We start from the raw sequence: 23,262 nt of genomic DNA, 5'->3' as shown, positions 1-23,262 counted from the left end.
CCTAAGAAGTGACCAAAGCAGGCAGTTTTTATACTTTTTAGACAAAGAAACAACAAATTTGTAAAGAATTGACAAGACAGAGACATTTAAGCTTGGGGTAGTAAATCAGTGAGGAAGTAAGAAGTTTTGTTTAAACAGCCTTCCTGGCCCGGAATTTCCTATCTCTAGTGATAAGGATGTCTATCTACCTCCTGGTGCAGGGCAGGTACTTTTCAAATGGGAGATTTATTTCTTGCTTTCTAAAGATAAAGGAGGGTTGGAATGTTCTTCTTGGATTGGCTGTTTCTTAAGTAACTTTAATTCAAAATATTCAATATGCCAGTCTGGCATATTTTAGGGTGGCCTGCCCTGACCCCCAACATACCCTCCAATAAAATAAAATAACAACAATTTTTAAGAAATCAAAGACTGGCAGCTTTATGATAATCTTTTAAAATTACTTTTACATGACCTTTGCCAAGGAAATCTTTGATAAAAATCACAGAGGGCACCCTAGACAATGAACACAATTTTATAGTGAAATAAATTGAAAGCCCTGACTTGTTTGGTAAGTATCATAGCGTGCAAGATGTCGTTTGCATTTTGGCAAAAACTCTGCTTGGAACTCTAAAGAACCCAGAGGCCAGATGTGCAAAGAACATGTTAGGCCACCTAAGAACTATGATTTTGATGGCCCCAAATGTAATGTTGCAGAAAGCACTTGCATAAAAATGGCCCTTTTCAGCCTCTGGCCTTTGGTTTTTCTTCCTGATTCCTTTCAGGGGTTTACAGGACAGATAGTCTTACTTAGGAACATATCCAGGAAACACCCCAGTAGAGAATGTGGAAATATCCCTAAGGAGTGGTAAATAAAAGCCTCTTGCCTTTGACTAGAAGACTAGTCTATTCCAGTCTAACCAGCAGAAATGATGTGAAGATTACAGATAGTGTAAAATGTAACACCTAAATGTCGTGGTGTGGGTGTCGTATGGGTGTCGTAACACCCATACCCTGCTCCAGGGCCACAGTTACTTATAGTGACAGAAGAAAATGTGTGATCACTCATCTTATCCCAGAAGGAGTCATCAGCAAGGCTAAGCCAAAGAGCAAAAGTTAAAGGAAAAAAGTATACATATACATACTTATTTAGTTCAAACTATATGTTGGTATTTGGGTCAGAACACAAATAAGCCTTCAGCACCTGTATTTATTCCTGGGAATCTGTTAAGTGTGTGCAGGTCAAATGATAAATTTATGTTTATCATAAGTTTATCATGAGTTCACCACCAGTTAAGTGAAATAAGCATAGAATTTTGGCTAATGCTGAATCACTTTTGGAAGACACACAACTTTTACCCTTGTCAGAATGGACTTAAGTTTATGAAGCCTGTGCTTCTCATTTTAGTAGCAGCACCGTGGGTTTCTGTTTTCTCTTACTTTCCACCAAAAGGACAAAATGCAACATAACGTTACAGGAGAACATCTTGTGGAACAAAGATGGCGACTCTGATGAAATAAGACAACTTGCTGGAGGTTGGGTCACTGTAAAATAACTCTTCAGAACTCGTCAGCTGATGTGCACAAGTTACCAATCAGTGTAGAGAAGGCAGCCATCAACATATAACAAATGCGTAACCATAAAAAAGTGGGGCTTTTTTAGTTAGAAAGCCAAGGATGGCCATGAGGGTTCACATGATGCTTCTGGGCACCAATAACATTTGAAGCAAAACGATGAAGCCACATTGTAAAGGACTTAAGTTCCAGAAGCTGAAACATACCCCATGGCTCAGAACTCAAGGCTTTCCTCACCTTTAGGTGGTTGTAGAATATAAGGTGGAAACAAGCTAATCAAGCATTTTCCACCTCTCTTGGAAAGGAAATATTAGGTGTTTTATTTTGAAAAAAAATTCCTTATGAAAAAACTAAATGAGAAATAAGGAATAGCTTCAACCACTAACTTAAGTAAAGACACCAAGAACTCCAAAATACTTTTGGATCAGGTGGCTCCCTAGGTTCAGCGTTCTACAAAGGATTATATTCCACATTATATGAAAAGGTGTCACAGGTAAGTTTATTTCATGGCCTATCGATAAACTTCTTCACCAGGAGTACATATGTATTCCAACCTACCTCGTCCTTATTTATTTTTTACTTGACTAACTCTAGAAGGCAGTAATATGGAATCAGAATGACTTGGTTTGAATCGTTGTTCTCCCACTTAATGGCTGTCTTTCTTCAGGCAGGTTACTTAATTTCTCTCAATCAAATTTTTCTCATTCATAAGATTGGGTTAATATCTCTTTTGTAGGGTTATTGTGGTGACGAGATGGGCTAACTCAGGTGCCCTGACCAGTGCTTGGCTCAGAGGTGATTTCCAGGAAAGACTAATTCTTTTCCTTCCTCTGACATCAGGTCTAAGAGAGATGTCAACACCCGATGAAGAATGAATGCTCTGCAACCTGTCAATCACTTCACAACATCAGTGCAATCCAAGTGGTATATTACTGAGATGATTTTCAGTTTCCTTTTTTTTTTTTTAAACATCTTTATTGAAGTATAATTGCCTTACAATGGTGTGTTAGCTTCTGCTTTATAACAAAGTGAATCAGTTATACACATACAATATGTTCCCATATCTCTTCCCTCTTGCATCTCCCTCCCTCCCACCCTCCCCATCCCACCCCTCTAGGTGGTCACAAAGCACCGAGCTGATCTCCCTGTGCTATGTGGCTGCTTCCCACTAGCTATCTATTTTACATTTGGTAGTGTATATATGTCCATGACACTCTCTCACCCTGTCACATCTCACCCCACCCCCTCCCCATATCCTCAAGTCCATTCTCTAGTAGGTCTGTGTCTTTAGTCCCGTCTTGCCACTAGGTTCTTCATGGCCTTTTTTTTTTTTTTTCCTTAGATTCCGTATATATGTGTTAGCATACTGTATTTGTTTTTCTCTTTCTGACTTACTTCACTCTGTATGACAGACTCTAACTCCATCCACCTCACTACAAATAACTCAATTTCATTTCTTTTTATGGCTGAGTAATATTCCATTGTATATATGTGCCACATCTTCTTTATCCATTCATCTGTCGATGGACATTTAGGTTGCTTCCATGTCCTGGCTATTGTAAATAGAGCTGCAATGAACATTTTGGTACATGACTCTTTTTGAACTATGGTTTTCTCAGGGTATATGCCCAGTAGTGGGATTGCTGGGTCGTATGGTAGTTCTATTTGTAGTTTTTTAAGGAACCTCCATACTGTTCTCCATAGTGGCTGTATCAATTTACATTCCCACCAACAGTGCAAGAGTGTTCCCTTTCCTCCACACCCTCTCCAGCATTTATTGTTTCTAGATTTTTTGATGATGGCCATTCTGATTGGTGTGAGATGATATCTCATTGTAGTTTTGATTTGCATTTCTCTAATGATTAATGATGTTGAGCATTCTTTCATGTGTCTGTTGGCAATCTGTATATCTTCTTTGGAGAAATGTCTATTTAGGTCTTCTGCCCATTTTTGGATTGGGTTGTTCGTTTTTTTGTTATTGAGCTGCATGAGCTGCTTGTAAATCTTGGAGATTAATCCTTTGTCAGTTGCTTCATTTGCAAATATTTTCTCCCATTCTGAGGGTTGTCTTTTGGTCTTGTTTATGGTTTCCTTTGCTGTGTAAAAGCTTTTAAGTTTCATTAGGTCCCATTTGTTTATTTGTGTTCTTATTTCCATTTCTCTGGGAGCTGGGTCAAAAAGAATCTTGCTGTGATGTATGTCATAGAGTGTTCTGCCTATGTTTTCCTCTAAGAGTTTGATAGTGTCTGGCCTTACATTTAGGTCTTTAATCCATTTTGAGTTTATTTTTGTGCATGGTGTCAGGGACAGTTTCCTTTTGAAATCTCCTAATGGCAATTTTATTTCAATCTACTTTTTCACTGCTAACACTCAACTCTACTAGCTACTACTTCTTCTACATAAAAACTATCTGGAAACCTGTCTTCCCTCAATTATAGAAAAGATGGCATTATCTCTTCTCATATGGCATGTAGCTCTTGCTAGATGGTAGGAGGACAAATATTTATAAAGTTAACCTAGACTGTTTTTCTTTATCTCTTAATTTCTGTCTCTAACTTGATACAACTCTTTTTTTAAAAAATAAATTTATTTATTTATTTATTTTCGGCTGCACTGGGTCTTTGTTGCTGCTCTAGTTGCGGCGAGTGGGGGCTACTCTTCGTTGCAGTGCATGGGCTTCTCATTGCGGTGGCTCCTCTTGTTGCGGAGCACGGGCTCTAGGTGCGCAGGCTTCAGTAGTTGTGGCATGTGGGCTCAGTAGTTGTGGCTCGCGGGCTCTAGAGCACAGGCTCAGCAGTTGTGGTGCACGGGCTTAGTTGCTCCACGGCATGTGGGATCTTCCTGAACCAGGGCTCGAACCCGTGTCCCCTGCATTGGCAGGCGGATTCTTAACCACTGCGCCACCAGGGAGGCCCTGATACAACTCTTGAGCAGAAAATAACTTGAAAGTTACAACGTGATTTGGCATTTCTCTCATACTATCTATGTTTTTTGCAGATGACCACATCAATATATGTTAGACTTTAAGCTCCCATAAAGATATATCGATATATATATATATATGCAGAGTTACATAAAATAGCATTATATGCAAATGAGAGCTTCACAAATAGTTGGTTGAAAATAACTAATGATAAACAAAACACAGAGGACTTATTTCGCTGGCATGTTCTTCAGCTCTAACACCATCAACTTAACTTCTTAGGTATTGATGATTTTTAAAAGCAGATAAATAAATACTTACTGGGGGGTGTGTGTGTGAAAAAACCTTAGTTTACCTACTTGGTTTTAAAACCTACTATCAGTTAACTTAAAATGTCAAATAAGAGAATATATATAAAAATCTTAAACTAACACCTATTTTATTAGCTGTTTTGGTGGTTTGTGGCCCCACCTCATCATCATTTAAGACACGAGGTATTTACAAATTTATGGCCAAATAATGTTTCATTCTTTCTCTATTTTTGCACTCTCCAAATGTTCATACCCTAAAATTACAAATCAATGGAACATTCCAACGACATTCTTAATAATACATTCTGACCATATCAAGTATGGACAATGTTAGCACGTTCTTAAAGAGGGAGTTATGATTTCCATGACAGCAACGTCGGTAAACCACTGGGTATTATCTTTTGACACTGTATTATTGATTCAGTGGAACACTGGCCATTCCATATAACCCTATGCAACACATATATCAACTACTTCTTTAGCTACTGCAGGCGGTAGTAAGTGGTAAAGAACATACACCTGAGAGTAAAGAGAAATTACATTTATATACAATTGGTCCATTTAGTATTCATCCCCGTCAGGATCACTATCTCTCTTGGACAGTTTCTGACCAGAAAAAACGGTGTTTCTAAACTCCTAGGCTATATTAGAACATAACCTTTAAAAACATACTTGTATAGAACCAAATCAACATAAAGTCATTTTTCCAAAATGGGTAAAGGCAGACAGAAGGTGAAATCATTAAAAACATATGGCCAAAGAGGTCTTCTAAAACAGCTTAGTGGAAGGCAGCCAAGCAAATGCATTTAATCAATACATATTGCTAAATATAATGAAGAGGGAAACAGAGAAAAAAGTTTTTTTCATGCTTTGCTGATACACAGATATGAGCTTTCCAGGGCAGGCGTAGATATAAAACACTGTAATTGAGGAAATGGTCCAATCTCCTAGTAGGGTCATGCCATCTGAAACAGGTCAAAGAATGGAAGAAGCTAAGAAAAGGAAGTTGCAGCGCTGGGTAAATTGCTCTTGGCCCCTGGGCAGAGCTTTGGGATTTGGGGTTATGATAGATTCCATCAGGCAAATAATTCGTTGTGAGGCATCTATTCTCGCTTAGGGTACCCTAGAGAGAAAGGCAGAAAGTGTCCAATCTGGGCCCAAGTCTATCTTTCAGTGTTGGGATGGGGGCGCAGAGCAAAGACAGACAAACCCCGGGAAAGGAAGGAAGAGTGAGGTAGTGGATATAATTATATAATTTAAATAGTTTTGTGGATGAAGGCTTTTACCAAAGCCCTCATAGTAATTATTTGAAACCACCACTGAAAGTCTCCTAAACACTTATTTTGAGCTTGTCATTAAATATTCTCCAGCGGCGGCGGTGACTCAAGGGCAGGAGGAAGTGTCCTGGAGGAACTGGATGGGCAGATATGGCCTTCAATTCAGCCAGAAGAGGCTGCACAGAATATACAACCGGTTTTTTGAAAATAAGAAAATTACCAAATCAACGGTTTGGAGAAAGTAACAACTGGGGTCTGTGAGAAATTCTTACCCAGAACCACAAAGAAAGCTAACGTTGGGCCCATTTTCCTAATGATTTGAATTAATTAATGTAGGAATACAGAGGAATCATTATCTGCTGTGTTTTCTCACTGCAAATTCCAAATGCACACCATTTCCATTATTTCCTACATCCATTCAAATAAATCTATGTACAACTGTCACAGTAAGACGAAATATAGGGTCGTTCCTGAATTTCATAAATACAAGATGCCCAAACACCACCATCTCCCAGAAGAGCATTCCTCTTTCAGCTGCTCTGCAGTCCTGGTGGTGAGTGGGAGAGGAGGTAGTGAGAAGCTGGCAAATGTGGGGCATGCCTTCCAGAATGCTTTTTTTTGTGAGACTGAGTCCCCTTTACCTCTGGAGAAGGAAGGTTTATTTAAGAACAAAAAGAAAAAAAGTTTTGGACTTAGAGCAATCTAGGTCAAAATTCAGGATCCCACAGTCGTTAGCTTTGTGAACTCAAAGTCTCCGTCTGTATTTGAGACAGACACCATCACCCGTATAGGAGCAGAGGCTAATGCATGCAGATTTACCTGGCACATAGGTTTCCTGTAAACTGTCAATTTTATGGCTATGCTGATTCATCAAAAGATACAAAAAAAGAGACACAAAAAAAGTCACAAGGCATGGTCTGCTCACCTCAAAAATGCCATCAAGCTGTGGGGAGATGGCAAGAGGGCAGACTGGTTAGAAGGCATTTATCCATAATTCTAGGTCTCAGAGAGTCTTAGAAGAGCCCAGATGTTTAGCCAAAAAAAAAGATAAAGAATATTCAGGCTTAGGGGGAGGAAGAATTTCTCAGAACAGCAACACTATGAATCTGTGAACAACTTCACTTAGGGTTCTGAACACAACCCAAGATTACAGAATTTTGTTTGAGCAAAGGGGACACATTTTGTTTTTATGAGACCAAACAATGGGTTTGATGGAACTTTTTCAACTACAGTCTTTGGCTTGTGGCAGACGTCGTCTTAAATCAGAGGAACAGAGAACAGATTATTTGTTCTTATGTTATTTTCTTTTTTGGTAATGTTTATATATATTTTTTACTAACCCGTTTCTCTCAAACGTAACAAAGTTGGCTTTCTTCACTGACAGCTACTTGAAGTAAGCTGTGTGCCAGACAGTATTTGAACAATCATCCTGCAATGGGACATTATAAAAACATATCTTTGCTTTTGATAGGGATACATTAACACCTTAAAAGTTAAACTGAGATCTTAAACATTTTCAGGCCAAAAAAGCTGAAACAGCTTTGCTAATGGCAAAAGAGAATTCACAATACTAAAGTTCCAGAGCTGGCAGTGGAGGAAAACTTAGTGTGGTTTAAAACCTGCCTGAACTATTTTTCAAAGCAATACAAAATGTATTGTATTAGACTCATGGGACATATCAAGACAAAACCTGAAGTAGCCTCAATTCTCTTTTTTCCCCTCCTTTTCCGGAGTCAAGTCAATAACTTGCTTATTCTGGATTTCTTTCAGAAGCCATTCAACAGTGACTGGTTCCCCAAGCAGTAAGGTTTGTCTGCATAATACATATAAGTCGAGCTTAAAAGGGTGCAGATGACAACTTCACCATTTATGTCATGAATGCCTGTAAGTTACATTTGAAGCTTACACGGTGTTAGAAAATCAAATTCAGCTAGGAAAAAAAAATGTGTAATCCCATAAACGGCTTTCTTTTACCATGGTGTTGAAAAATATATATTCTTATCCTTGTTAATGTGAAATGTGGTTGACAATTCATTTTCTGTAAAATATATGAGTGAGGGAAAACACTGGTATCCATAATCAAACCTAGGCTGGCTTAAGTTCATATTTGCAAATTAAGTAGAGAAATTTAAGTAGTGAGGAGGGCAGCTGTTTAAAATCACCTCTTACAGCAGCTGGCAAAACGAAACTCCCCCTACCCCCAGGAATAATGATGCTAAAAGAAATTATAATGATCATGATAATGGGCCATACTTCTTAAGTGCTTACTAAATGCCAGACATTGTACTTAAAAGGTACTATTTTGTTTAATCCTCACAACAACATCCTAGAGATGGATATTATTATTATTCTTATTTTAGAAGAGTCACTGGTAGCTGAGGCCCAGAAAACTCTATTTTCTTAGACCCTGGAATCCAGTGATTTAGATACATCTTCCAGGGCTGCTTAGCACTAGAGGTCAAGTTAACCTTTCAAGACTGGGCATAATAGTATCTGCCTACTAATGTTTTCAGGTGTAAATGTGATTGTCCCTGTAAAATCCTTAGTCCAGTACTTAGTACAAAAAATAAGCACTTATAAACATAAGCTAGTGGTTTTCTTATGACTATAATAGCCACGCGTGGAACCCTGCAGGGGTAAGCAGAGTTCCCTTTTCACACAGTCAAAAAGCTGCATTTTCCTTTGGGATCCATACTCTGCTTCCTTATATTGGGTGCTGACGCCTCATCAGGCTAAATGTAAATGCCAACAGAAGCAGAAACTGAAAAAACTGTGCCCAGATGATCAGAAGGAGAGGTGGGCAGGGCTTCTCAGGAGTTAAACTTGGGAACACTGGAAGCCTTTTGACTCTTGAGTGGAAGAAATTTATTTCTCCAAGTTCCTCACATACATATTTAACCATCATTTCTGTTGATTCAATAAATATATAGTAAGTAATTTTCCTCTCTGCCCCTTTTTGTTTCCTAGGGAAGCCAGACAGTAGAAAAGAGGAGAAAAAACAACAAGAACAGATTTAAGATCCAGCCCTACCTCTCACGACAGATCCCACAACTCTCCATATAAAAAAGGTGCTAAAAGGAGGAGAGGCCAAGGTTACAGGTATATCATGTGAGACTCAAGAAAGATGATTTGGGTACCTACAGAGTTAATGGCTTAAGAAATTATGGTTCCTCCCACCTACCCAGACTTGACAAATAAGGGCAGTGAAATCCTGAGCTATCTCAATGAAACAGTCTTCAATTTCTTTCTACCTTTCAGAAAAAGTTAGGTCATATCCATCAAAAAAAATATTCTGGGTCACCTGAAAGTATTTCCAGAGATTCACAGAGTTGGTATGCCATGGGGGATATGAATACTATAATAATCACACTCCTTAATATAACATCAACTCACTCCTTCCAGAATTGTTTTACTACATTTTGAAAGATGCTGTAATCAGACACTGGGAGTTAAAGATAGGTCACATAGGAGGTTCCCTAGTTCTTAGCTCACATTTTCAGATGTTTCCAGTTTTAACAGACAGGATCTAGGTCATTAAGTGGAAGGGGTTTCTGTGAATTTAATGGGATACTTCCTGGGCATTTCTGTAGAGTTAGGGAAGAAGTACAAAATATCCTTCAAGCCAGTAATTTAAAATTCGTGCTTTTGCAGACCCTTAAGAAAATGTCTCATACCAAGATCATAATCAGAACCCCTAACAAAGTGGTTCAAAGTCACATGATAGAAAATTCTGTTACCTAACAAATATCTAATAGATTTTGATCTACTTTAGATTATTAAAGATGCTCCTCCATGAAATTCTTACTTTCTAAATTAAAACAAATATGATCAAGCTTTTTAAGAAACTCTTTCGCTGACACTGTCAGGTAACTGGGTGAGAACACCTAGCTTTGTTCTCAGGCGTCATACTAGCAGGGCGTGCTGCTTTTGCTGTGAAAGGAACTGGGAATGTGCAGAGGCAGAAAAGCCCATCAGATTTCCATATTAGGTCTGTAGAGCAAGCCTTAGACTTGCTACTTATCTATCAACATAGACTATTTTCTACACAATTTTGTAATATATCCTTTTTATACGTGCCATGCCTTGTGCTAACCATACCAATAGTCTATCAACATAGACTATTTTTCTACACAATTTTGTAACGTATCCTTTTTATACGTGCCATGCCTTGTGCTAACCATACCAATCCAAGGGTAACATTATCCTCACCTGACAGGCAGCATAAGTGGCTCAGAGAAGTTATCTAATTTCACTTTGCCCAGGGTGCCCCACTCAGGTGGGGCAGAACTGTACCTTAACCACTGTGCTACTGCACAAAATGATTTGAGTACATTAAAATCGTCACTTGACAAAACTCTGAACACCCACAATTTATTTCCTATTATATTAATATTATTTCCTAAGATGGCATGTTCCTAAGTTTATCACCTAAATGTTAATTATTCTTTGTGCTGATGGAGTGGTAACCCTATCTCTTATTATTATTAGTACAATTTGAACACATAGGATGCTTTTCTTTTCCATGGCAATGAAAAATAAATAATGATTTACCTAGACTCATTCTAATGATCTGCCTGAAATCTCAGCCATGGGTTGTATGACACAAGATCTGAAGGAGCTATGATGCAAAGTGCTGTTTCCTTTCCTGCTGAGAAGCAAATGAGTTTGCCACAGCAGGTCTGACCCCAGACAGCCAGATTTGTAAAGTCACCACTTAACTCCCTGGGAGAAAAACCTTCTCCAGACAGCAGTGCAAGAACCCAAGGTAGTCTGGAGCTGGATGAGTCAGTGTCAATTCATTCAGCCATAGTGTTTGCCTGTGATCTTCCACACCTAACTGGCACTTGAATTGCTAAGGACATTTCTAAACACTTTGCTCTTTAAGTATCAGATATGATCGATTACTACCAAACTTAAAACTGATACACAACCTTTTTTCGTTTTTAAAGGAAGCCCTTAATTAAACCTTATTCAGTGACTCACTTCTCAAATATTTATGGAGTATGAACTATGTGCTAGGCAACTTGCTGGGGAGTGAGAGAGAATGGCAAACCAAAACAGACAGACGGGTGTCCCTGCTCTCATTGAAACTAAGTATTTCCCTGAGGCTCTACGTTTGCTCCTGCAGCAATAGGTAGTGCAAGTACCTCTGAGGTGTTTATTACTATTAAAAAAAATTTTTTATTTATTTATTTATTTGGCCACGTCAGGTCTTCCTTTGTTGAGGCACGCGGGCTCAGTAGCTGCGGCACTCAGGCTCTCTAGTTGTGGCGCATGGGCTCCAGAGTGTGCAGGGTCAGTAGTTGTGGCGCGTGGGCTTAGTTGCCCCATGGCACGTGGGATCTTAGTTCCCTGACCAGGGATTGAACCCGCATCTCCTGCATTGGAAGGCGGATTCTTAGCCACTGGACCACCAGGGAAGTCCCATTGAGGTGTTTATTACTTTTGAGTTGCCATCTTGGAAACTTCAAAATGGAAATAAATGCCACTGTCTTAACAATACATGATTCAGTACATTGAATATTTCTGGTATTTCAGTTTTCTCTTTTTTTTCTTGAGATTGCTATTTATATCACTTGATACTTAAAACACTTCAAGACTGTGTTTGCCTAAGAGTTGGAGAAAAATGATGAAACAGATGAAAACAAAAGAAGCAATGCTAGCACACTCTACATAAAGTGAAAACCTAAATCCAGACAAAAAGGATGTCAAATCAAGCATGGTCATGCTTTTGCTTTGACCTCACAGGTCCCACTTCTGACTTCCTTCAAGTGTCAGAAAACCTAGGTACTACATGTAACCCATGATGCTGACAAAGGCCTAATGGTCTACAGGGATTATGGGGATGTTTACACTGAGGATCTTGTAATGTTGTGAACAACTGCAACCCAGTTCTGGAACCACCTTCGATGGCTCCTTCTCAGGGACCCCATGGGATAAGTTTCCCTGAATTTCACACCACATTGCTGGCATTGGTGCCCCCATTTCCTCCTCCCTAACTCTTATCCTGGTCCCTTACCTGCACCCCATGCCTCCCACCCTTCCAACTTGCCTATGTAGAACTGCTTCTACACATAACACCTCTTTTAAGAGGCTGATGTAATTGCTTCCCTCGCCTATGAAGGCAAATTCTCAAACCTGGCCCAGCTTTCCACAGCTGACTCGAGACTAGCTCTCCAGTTTTAACCCCCCTCTGTCATTTCTTTATGGCTGCCTTATAAATACTGTGCCACCATTAAAATGAATTAGGTAGCTTCACACAGACCATTATAAAACAATTGTTCAGATACATTAAGTGAGAAAAGCAAAGTGCAGTATCATGCAGTGTGGACAGCATGCTGAAATCTGTGTTTAACAACAAATTTGAAATTTGTGTTTAACAACAAAGGATGCGTCCATAGACATGCACATATATCCCTTAGGTAAGTCAGAACATCTCTGGACAAACACACAAGACTGAAACTGGTGACCGTCCCTAGGGAGGTAAATGAGTAGGCTGGGTGTAAAGGTGGGAGATTCATTTTTTGCCACCTATACTTTCCCTTTTTGTAACTTTTAAATTTTTCATTCTGTGCCTACATTTATTCAAACAAAACATACTTAAAAAATTATAACCTTGTGCTCAAGTTTAATGTTCCTCTTTCATGCCCCAAATATGCCTTGAACTTACTTGCAGTAACTTTCTGCTTTTTCTGCTTTTGTCCCCCTTACTCAGGTACTCACTTCTATGTAACTAAATGCCACTTACTTTGTAAATAGTTCCTTAAACATCGTGATATTTTCACAGCAAGCTATCTACCTTATTTACATATCTGTTACTTGTATGCACTTTACTTCCCTTATTATTTATAAGCTTCTGGAGGGCTGGCTTTTTGTGTGTGTGTGTGTGTGTGTGTGTGTGTGTGTGTGTGTTTAGGATTAAAGCTTCGTTCACAAAAAGCACTTCCCCAATAATTAAAGGCATAAACAACTCTCATAATTGCAAAATCATATATTATTCTTCAGGCTACAAGGCGCTTAAAGATTTCACAAGAAAGGGAAGAGTATCACAAGGACTGTTTTCAGGACAAATAAAGAGATCGTCATTCCAGTTTAAAAATCAGAAGCTAAATACTTCTTACATGTAATTTGTTTTATATCCAACTTCAAAACATCTGCCTCTTCATCATCCCTTCTACAGAGCTGGTCTCGGCTTCTCCAACATCCCTAATTAACAGGTTTGCTCTGCTCTGCTCTTTGCGTCTCAATGACTATTTCAAGCAGTTGTATAATCACCTCTCCTGTTCTGCTTCCACCTTAAATTGCAAATACTCACCTTTCCTTTAAAATATTTACGGGTCATTTGACCTACTTTCTTTTTTTTTTGTTAACTTTTATTTTACACTATATTCTAAAAAATCTTTCCCTCTTTTCCAAATATAACTTCATGTGATCACAGCCATGAAAAAAGACATCCTAGGAATTCATATTTCAGCCCAGAAGTTAGGACATTAAAAAAAAAAAAACTTGAGGGTTTCCCTGGTGGCGCAGTGGTTAAGAATCCGTCTGCCAATGCAGGGGACATGGGTTCCAGCCGTGGTCAGGGAAGATCCCACATGCCACGGAGCAACTAAGCCTGTGCGCCACAACTACTGAGCCTGCGCTCTAGAGCCCGCGAGTCACAACTACTGAGCCTGCGCACCACAACTACTGAAACCCGCGTGCCTAGAGCCCGTGCTCTGCAACAAGAGCAGCCACCGCCGTGAGAAGCTCGTGCACCGCAATGAAGAGTAGCCCCCCGCTCGCCACAACTAGAGAAAGCCCTCGTGCAGCAACGAAGACCCAACACAGCCAAAAAAATAAATGATAAAAAACAAAAAACAACTTGACTACTGGTTATTTGGTGTTGTTCAATAGCTTTCACATTTTTTTAAAAGAAGCAAAATATCAACATTGGAAGCTAAAGCAGACATTAAATGCTTAATATACAAAATACCCAGGCAGATACAAATAAGTTGCAGTCACTCAGCAACCTCCTGACATAATGCTTTTGTAAAGCAGCTTTCTTGTCTAACAACATTAAGCAAATCATTTAGCAATTTCTTTTAGCTGTCATAGACACAAAGCTAGCATCTATTTACATCAATGGTTCAAAACAGTGTACGTTTGTTCTAGCAGAACAATAGTAGTAAGGTATATTTTAACCTCAGGAAAATAAAATATTTCCACAGCTAGCTGAATATAAAATAAAATGCTGCAAGACAATTAAGTTATTAAAGGTTTTTTTTTTAAAAAAAGATAATCTTACTTACATCAAGAGAGCCTTCATTTATAACAATCATTCCCATGTTCTTCCTCAAAAGTTTGCAGGAGTGTCCTATGTCCAAACAGAGTAAATTGATTGATAAAATTAATTTCTCTAGAGAGAAGAGGTGAAGACGTTAAAATGATAATACTACAAAAGTCTAAATTTTATTTTTTATCTATTTTATTTGATAAAATTAAAATTTTATCTATTTTAATAGAAGTGATGGCAGTCAGCTGTTTTCTAGGTTTGCAGGAAGTTTAAAAAAGAAATGCTCTTGCTCGCTGTAAGAGGGATAAGATACAAGGACATTACCTGGAGTGTTAAGGCTGTCTTGATAAACAAATATGGAAAAAGATTATACTAAGGATTCTCAATGTCCTGAAAACTGATAAATGTTATGGAATATCCTTCACGATGACCAACACAAAGAGCAGAAGATGGGCCAGTGGTTGTTTTGGGAGAAGGGTTCAGGAGGGTTGTCTGGCTCTCTCTTGGACCACTGATCCCATCACAGTCTTCCTGCCCTTGGACTGCATCACATCCTCTACTCTCCTGCCCTCTCTTGCTTTGCTATACTTGCCGCAGGGCAAAATTACCTGCTGATTAAACCAACTCGGCCCACTCTGCACCTGTCTGCCTACAGCTGAACGTGGCTGGAGAAAAACAGGCAACCTTGTCGGTGGGCCTCACATTTAACACAAGACCATCTACACTCCCTTTGTGATATCATTCCTTCCCAAGGTTTTAAATACCATCTAAATGTTGACCATTCTAGAACTCATAAATCCCATTCAGACCTCTTTCCTGAATTCTAGACTCTCACATGCCAGTGCCTACTTAATAGCAGACATTTAGGTGTAAAATAGGCATCTCAAACTGAACATATCCAAAAACCAGGCTCTTAACCTCCCCCCAGAAAACCCGTTTCTCCTTTAGTCTTCCTCATTTGATTAATGGCAACTCCATCCTTCAGTTGCTAAGGCTAAAAGACCTTGAAGTTACCCCTGATTCCTTTCTTTCTTCCATACCCTACATCTAATCTATCAATCAATCCTGTTGGCTCTACCTTCAAAATCCATCCAGAACCCAACCATTTCTCACCACCTCTACTGTTATCACCTGGGTCCAAGCCACCACCATATCTCATCTGGATTAATTCGATAGCCTCTGGCCTTCCTGCTTCAACACTTGCTTTCCTTTGAGTCTACTCTGTCTAGCAGCCGGATGGATATATATATATATATATATATATATATATATATAGTTTGTTTTTTTTTTTTAACAGGAAAGTCAGATAAAGCGTTTCCTCTGCTCAGTTTAGTACCATCCAATGGTTTCCCATCTCACTCAGTGTAAAAGCCAAGTCTGGACAACGGTCTGGGAGGCCCATCTAACATGGGCTCTGCTACACTGCTGACCTCTTCTCCTCCTCTCACACTTTGCATTTCTGTTCTTTCTCTAGAACAGAAGACAGCTCTCCCGAATCATCCAAGGGACATCTTTTCCTCTCTTAGGTCGTTCCTGAGATGTCGCCTTCTCAATAGTTCTTCTTGACTTCCTGATTTAAAACTGAATCCCTCTGTGCAATGCCCTATTCTCCCTTCCTTGTTTTATTTTTCTTTAGAGCAATTATTGCCATCGAATATACTATGTGTCTTTCTCAGTTACTTTATTGTCTGTTTCCCTGACTAGGATTTGAGCTCTGAGGGCAGAGACTCTGATACGTTTTGTTCCCTGTTCTTAACTGATGCCTGACACCATAGGCACCATCATCATTTGCTGAATGAATGAATCTTACCTTCCCTTTTCTAGGAACAATTATGGCCTAAGATTCTAAAAGTTAAATGTTGCCAGAAACCACCACCATCCTCTCCTTTCCAGAGGAACTTTCATAATGGCTACATATCTGGAACCATCTTGAGGACTGCTTATTTTGCCCACATATTACTCTTTACCACCATGCATTTTTCCTCTATCTGTAGTCATGTTGCTTTATCATATCGGTGTGTTCCAGGTCTCCTGATTCTAAAGAATTCTCTATTCTCATACATCTTCTTTCCATTTTGTCTCTAACACCAGTGATAATTTTTATAATCAAAATTAACAACTTGTTTGGCCTGTAGGTTTAAACTTCTACTGGCTAGTTTTCTTTTAAAAGTTAATTTTCCTCTATTAACAACATCAATTTACTATAAATTTATAGTATTTATACTATTTAATATAAATACTATATTTATAAATACAGTATTTATCACAGAATACTGTCATTACTCACACTTCTAAAAGGAGTATTAGTTATATGTTTTTAGATACATGATACTTGATGACTTTCTAAAAATGTGGTTTCATCTTGTGAATACCGCTGAAATGCTTTCTTTAGTTTTGGGAGAGTTTTGCACGTAATTCATATCATCAATATCATCCAGAGGTTACTGTCACGGTTCACAGTGTTCGGGCAACAAACTATTACTGAATTTGGGGAAAAAAGCAATATTTTTCTTGCATATTATTGGTACTATAGGCCTGTAACAGCGAATATTAGCTTTCTCCTCTGTTACAGACTGAATTGTGTCCCCACCTCCCCATTCATATGTTGAAGCCCTAACTGTGCACTGTGAATGCATTTGGAGATAGGGTCTTTAAGGAGCTACTTACAGTTAACTAAGGTCATAAGGGTGAGCCCTAATCCAACAGGACTAGTGTCCTTATAAGAAGAGGAAGAAACACCAGACGCTCTGTGAGAATCCACAGAGGAAAGGCCAGGTGAGGACACAGAGAGAAGGCGACCATCTGCAAGCCAGGAGGAGAGGTCTCAGGAGAAACCGACCCGCTGACATCTTGATTTGGACTTCCAGCCTCCAGGACTGTGAGGAGATAACCTTCTGTTGCTTAAGTCATCTAACCTGTGGTATTCTGTTAAAGCAGCCTGAGCTGCCTAATACAGCCTCCTTCTGCAAAATTGGAATTAACTGTAGGATGAAAGAAAACTGGCAAGAACCTTACTTCCTATCTCAGAAATAACCTTTGGTCACAGAAACAAGTGTCGGTATACAAGCCTGCCATAATCCCCGCCTCCAGACTTTGGCAGACAACTGCAGAACGGTTACCTACATGTGTCAATTATGGATGGGAGGTGGGGCTAGGCAGGGATACAAAGGTGAGAGAGGGCGTTACATAGTTGCAAGAGCTGAAGTTTGGCTGTATATACAATCGTTGCACATTTAAAGGGGCACTGCGGCCGTAAGTAAATAGACAAGCCCAATGATATTAACAAATATGGAAATCTCAAAATACCAAATCTTTCAAATCTTGAAATATCTCAAATCTATCTTCTAAAATATATCAAAACATGTTAAAAAGCACCATGACTTAAAGTTTAAACTAGGTGAATTACCAATGTTAATGGCAGTTTCCTGCTTGTCTCCTGTAAGGATCCAGATTTTGATGTCTGCTTTCATTAGAGTTTCTATGGTTTCAGGCACTTGATCTTGTAATTTATCCTCGATGGCTGTGGCTCCAAGTAGCTGAAGATTCTGGAGAAAGAGAGTGGCAACATTTTTAAGATTAAAAAAAAAAAAACAGTTTAGATTCTTTAAGAATGAAAAATTGAAGTGTATATATGTTTTAAAATGAGAGACTAAATGATAATTTATGAATTTGTTGTAAATTCCAAATACCCCATTGAGTTTTCTCTGTCAAGGATCCCTAACTTTCATCCAGTACTTTTGGCAGGAGACTTAGGCTTCCTGAAGCTACCTGTCTTACCTTACTCCTCCCTAAGGTAAGGAATTGATTCTAAAAACACACACACAAATGTAGAAGGGGGGAATCAAAAACAGTTAAAAAGGAGCAGGCAGCTATTAAGAAAAAATAAAAACAAAAACTATGGAAGATCACCACAGTGAAGAAGTAATCTAACTGACCTGTTTGAAAAAGAGTAAGGTTACAGGCTGACACTATTAAATTGTAATTTGATGCAGTGTCAGGAAATGTAGACACAAAATACAATGAGAAAGGATGAAGAAAGGAGCAATAAACAAAGTGATAGCATTAGTCTCTGAAAGAAAGAACAGGCTGAGTGTTTTTCACATGGTTCCATGTTTGCATAGTGGAAGGTCAGAGTCCAGTAAAGATCTCTTGCTCCTTAGATGGTATCCTTCATACAAGACTGAACACAACCAAAACACTCTGTGGAAAGCTGTTCTCATCTCTGACAAAGAAAAAGAATGGTTTCTTCTCTCATCTTCCTAAATGAAGGGAAAAGTGAGAACAATCTCCTGGCTGTTAGGGAAACCTGGCCTGCCAAATGGAAGCAGATAATGGTGTTCTCGGTCCTAAATACACAGGAATGGGCAATGATGGACTAAGATTTAAATCTTTCTTTCCATCATGTGACCAGGCATTGTCACTAGTCGGGTACCCTTCCCAAAGGTGTTCTGCAAGCCACAACCAACTGATTCTCAGTCTTACCCATTTTCCGCATAACCTAACCTCCAGAATGAACTACTTCAGCATTTATCTTTCTTCTCAACTATGTTCTCCCTCCTTGCCTTCATTTTTTTATTTATAATATCAGACAAGGACAGACTAGATATAAGGGAAATTACTGCAAAGGAGAGTGTCTGGGTTGATAATAACAAAGAAAGCATTCCACTTTCTATTTTTTCCTTTAAGTCCTATTTACTTTTCATCACAATTCAAGTCTAAAAATAGCCCCAAGTCTTGGTAGGCATGGAAAATAAAGTTAAATATATATACAAACACATAAGAGTGAGTGTGTGTAGCTGATGAGTATATTGCTTAGGAATGTTTTTGGCTATAAATAATAGAAAAAAATCTGACTGAAAGTGGCTTAAATAAAGACTCCTATTTCTAACATCTTTAGTACTGAAGCGGGTAGCTGTGGGTATAAGATATTTCCACGCATTCTCCAGATTTCTCTCAATGTCTCAAGGTGGCTGTCACAGCTATAATTATAACAGCCACCCTGAAGACAAGAAAAAGGTGGTAAAACCAACTGTATCCACCTCTTATTTGAAAAGCAAAAGGGTTTCTAAAAGTCCTCAGCGAATTTCCAAATACAGCAACTGGCCCGATGGTGTTACGTGGCCATCCTGAACTGTTAGTATTTAGCTTTTCCAGCCTCAGTGGAGGGGCAAGGCAGAAGGGCAGTAGGAATAGGTGTTAAATTAGCCGGCCTGCAGTCTCTGCCACAGGGCTTAAATATAGATGGGCGAGCCTATGCATCAGTGTTAGTATATACACGCCTGCATGTGTTTACGGGCGTAGGTATGTGTACAGACACACACACATCCACCACGGCCCTGCCTGGTGAAACGTGGCTCATCCTGGAAGTCCAAAAGAAGTTTTCCTTTACTTCTTAAAACAAGTTTTCCCCTCTGCTGTGCTCTGATAGAACTTGGCTCATCTTTACATACTTAATTTATCATATTAAGATGACCTGTTTAAACGTATGACTCTGGTAGTTTTGTTCAAAATTAGGGATCATGCCTCCCAGCTCCTTGTTTCTGCACAAATGAGGAGACAGGAGCCCAGGGGGGGGGCAATGATTTGTCACAGTGACATAACTTGATAGATTACGGAAGGGCAGGGCTTGAACCAAGATCCTCTGTATTGCCCATCGCGTTCTCGTCCCTTTGTGTCTACGATGGTGCCCAAGACAGTGGTCAACTCCCAGTCTCTGCCCCGTAAATGCTGGCTGAAGTAAATTAAGTAGGCATCAGTCTGTGAGGGGCTAGTGTTGACTTCTTTAAGTTCTTTTCTACTTAAGTAATATCAGGTAGAGGAACAAATGCAGCTCCTGCTCTGGTTGTAGGCTGATGTCCTTATTTGGCACGGGGGAGTGAAGGGCCCTTAACTTGGGCATATTCCTCATAAGAACGCTGGCCTGAGCACTAAGTGCTGACTCAAAGAAGACCCTGCGAGCCCAGACATACCACATCAGGTTCCGAGGAGATGCTGAAGAAGAGCTCTGGGGAGTCTTTGGTCCCTGGCTACCTATAAGAAGTGCAATTTTAAGTTGAAAAAGGAAAAGTAGGGGCCAGGTTCTGTTCACCTTTATACTGTATCTCCAGAACACTGATAGTCAGCATTTGGTATATTTGCAGAGCGAGTGAATGACAAAACAAACAAAGAAAAAACAAAAACAAAAAAAAACCCCAATCCAAATGTTCTAAAGTATTGTTGCAATCTAGACTATTTTCTCTTCGATATATTCCAAATAACTTATGCTATTAGATTCACTTGATGCATGACTTCCTAGTATATAATATATAAGACAGGAAGGCAAATTTCCTTCTTTAAAAAGATAGCATTATTTTATTATATTTAATGGGAAGCAGATTTGAAATCTATCAAAACCTGATGAATAATCATCATCAGGAAGTTCAAGAATGAAAAGGAAGACCAGTTCAGCATCAACTATGCCAGCATCAACTATGCCAGCATCACAACTGCTGTATTTCAACATTGAGACAATGATTCCATCAGTTCTTTCAGCTACTTTTGGGAAATCAGTAGCTAAATCATTCTGGCCCACATGCCAGGGAAGATCAGGATATAGTTGTGTTCAAATGTTAGATATTCCACAGAAAGCATGATAAGATTTTAAAAGATCATGAAGATAGTTCAGTAATATAAGTTCTCAAAAATTTTAAACCAAAAAAGTATTTTTTTTGTAGTATGTTTCACAAAACCCTGGGGTAACCAGATAATGTGAGAGCCAAGATGTGAATACTCTAATTAGAAATATATAAACAAGTTTATTTGCCCATTTTCTAGTTCTACTTTAAGGGGATATATGAGCTCAGGAAGTACGTGGGTATACACTACTCTGCACAAACCTAATAAAAATAAAATGACTGCATAGGGGAGATGGTACTGAAAGCATATTTGAAAGAAGGAAAGCAGCTGGTTTTGCACAGGTAAAAAGGAAACATTTTCCAAACCAGGCAAAGATAATATAAAGTACCAAAAAGGTAGGGCCAGCAATGAATATGCTGAGAAATGTTACAAGTAGGTTAACTTGGAGAGTGTTGGTGGCTATGATAACAGGAATTTCTAATGAAACATTTCTGAATATTTAGCAAAATTGCAGTGGGTCTACTTTGATGCCTACGAAAGAAAAACTACATTTGAAAGCCTGTTAATTTTCCCTTTATCCTAAGAGATCCTCAGGTAGAGCAATTACTAATTTTAGTGGAAGGCTCTGCAGGCTCCTTTCCTTTGGCCCTGGTGTCATTTATTGTGAGATTAGATCTTGAGTGATAGGCTGTCCAGCCTCTGGAAATGAATATCTTTAGCTACACAATGATCATTAGGAAAAAAGATTTGAACTTTGCGTGCTTTTCCTGATCATAACACAAGAGTGTTTAGGCCATAATCAATTTCATCCCAAACATGTATTACCTTACACAGATGGCCACTAATGGTCACTATGGGAATTACATATTCAGCAAGTGTTGAAACGTGATAAAATTCCCATGGCATTTATGGAATTAAAAAAAAAAAACCTCCAAAGACTAATTTTACTTTCAAAATGTCACTGTGCCAAAAGTTATAAAGGTTTCAGTTGACGCCTCTTTGATATAATATAGATTTAGTTATCACTGAAAAATCATGAAATAATATTTATTTACCTAGAAAAGTCATCAATGATCTTATTTTCTCTTTTAGATGTTCATAATGTAATGCTTTTAAAAAGGGATATAAGTATAAAATTTCTACCCTAGTGAAGATACAAACATCATGTAGAGTATTTAAAAACTATGGTAAAATGTATTATGACAGATTTGGAAATTGTGTTTTTCCCCCAATACATTTATATTACATGTATCAGGAAATAACGGAACCTTAAAATGACCTATTTCCATATAAGCAAATATTGTGCCAGGGCTTAGATTATTTCGTATTTTTAAAAAGTTTATGATATGTTCCTAAATGAGAAAAAGCACAGTTATCAAACTCATATCAACTTGGGCTTCAGACGATAACATGGACTATCGGGCAGAAGTTTCTTTGAAGACAAATAAAAGGAATAATACTGGTAAATAAAGTTTTATCACTGGAGTAAATATGAATAAATAGTAGTAACATTTGGGAACCTTTCTTACAACATAAAATAAGATTGTGACTAGGCAGATGAAGAAACATTTCCTTAGCACAGAAATACCAGATACTGCTACGTGCTTTACACTGATTCATTCAGTTAATAGCTTCGGGGAGGTTGAATAAATTATGTAAGGTCAAACTGGGGTACAGCTGAGCTAGGATGGTAGAAACAAGACACCAAGAATCAATACACACCCCAAGGCAGCGAATGGGAAGTAAAACTGAGATTAAATGAAAGTTAGAATTTTATGTAAATCATCAGGTTTTTAAACATTTGTCTCTGTTGTTCAGTTTTTGGTAATACTCTGTTTCCGTGAATGGGTTTCAGCCTCAGTCCTGAGGCGTTCCTGCCAGGGGTACCTGTTTCCTGTTTCCACCTGCAGGCCCCAGACTCACATTTTGGGACTGGTTCCCTTCCACACACACACGTGTGCCTGCATTCATTCCCTCACACACACCGAGCAGGTAGTTCTGGGCAAGATGGTGCGACACAACCATAGTCCCTTCCTTCCTCGAATCTGTACTTCAGAATCCATTCTTTGGATACTCCCTTCCTTGTTTTCTGACTGTACCCCCTTGACTTGCGTTGGTATCTGTTTCTCCTAGACTCTGCTGCCTGTCTGTCATCAAGCCCCAACTAATTAGCCACAGGAGCAGAAATGGAGAGCAGTGGTCTTCAGATTTACCTGAGGGGCTTATTACACACAGACCAGTGGGCCCTACCCCCAGAATTTCTCACTGAGTAGGTCTGAGATGAGGCCTGGAAAGGTGCATTGGTGACAA

At 38.9% G+C, this 23,262-nt stretch overlaps 1 protein-coding gene across 7 annotated transcripts in view; it reads right to left on the bottom strand.

Annotated features, from left to right (window-relative positions):
- The window catches only part of ATP8A1 (ATPase phospholipid transporting 8A1), a 237,728-nt gene that overhangs the window by 85,334 nt on the left and 129,132 nt on the right, over nucleotides 1-23,262 (bottom strand). For all 7 annotated transcript variants that reach the window (XM_082464159.1, XM_082464158.1, XM_082464162.1 and 4 more), the window contains 2 exons: nucleotides 17,744-17,882; nucleotides 14,354-14,418 (listed from right to left, as the gene is read on the bottom strand). In XM_082464159.1, the coding sequence (XP_082320285.1) occupies nucleotides 14,354-14,418; nucleotides 17,744-17,882 (204 nt within the window). The remainder of the gene's footprint in view (nucleotides 1-14,353; nucleotides 14,419-17,743; nucleotides 17,883-23,262) is intronic.

This window comes from Balaenoptera physalus (assembly GCF_965194825.1).
Source record: "Balaenoptera physalus genome assembly, chromosome: 5".
Taxonomy (NCBI): domain Eukaryota; kingdom Metazoa; phylum Chordata; class Mammalia; order Artiodactyla; family Balaenopteridae; genus Balaenoptera; species Balaenoptera physalus.
The sequence above is the reverse complement of the archived record's forward strand: the minus strand, read 5'-3'. Positions and strand labels throughout refer to the sequence as shown.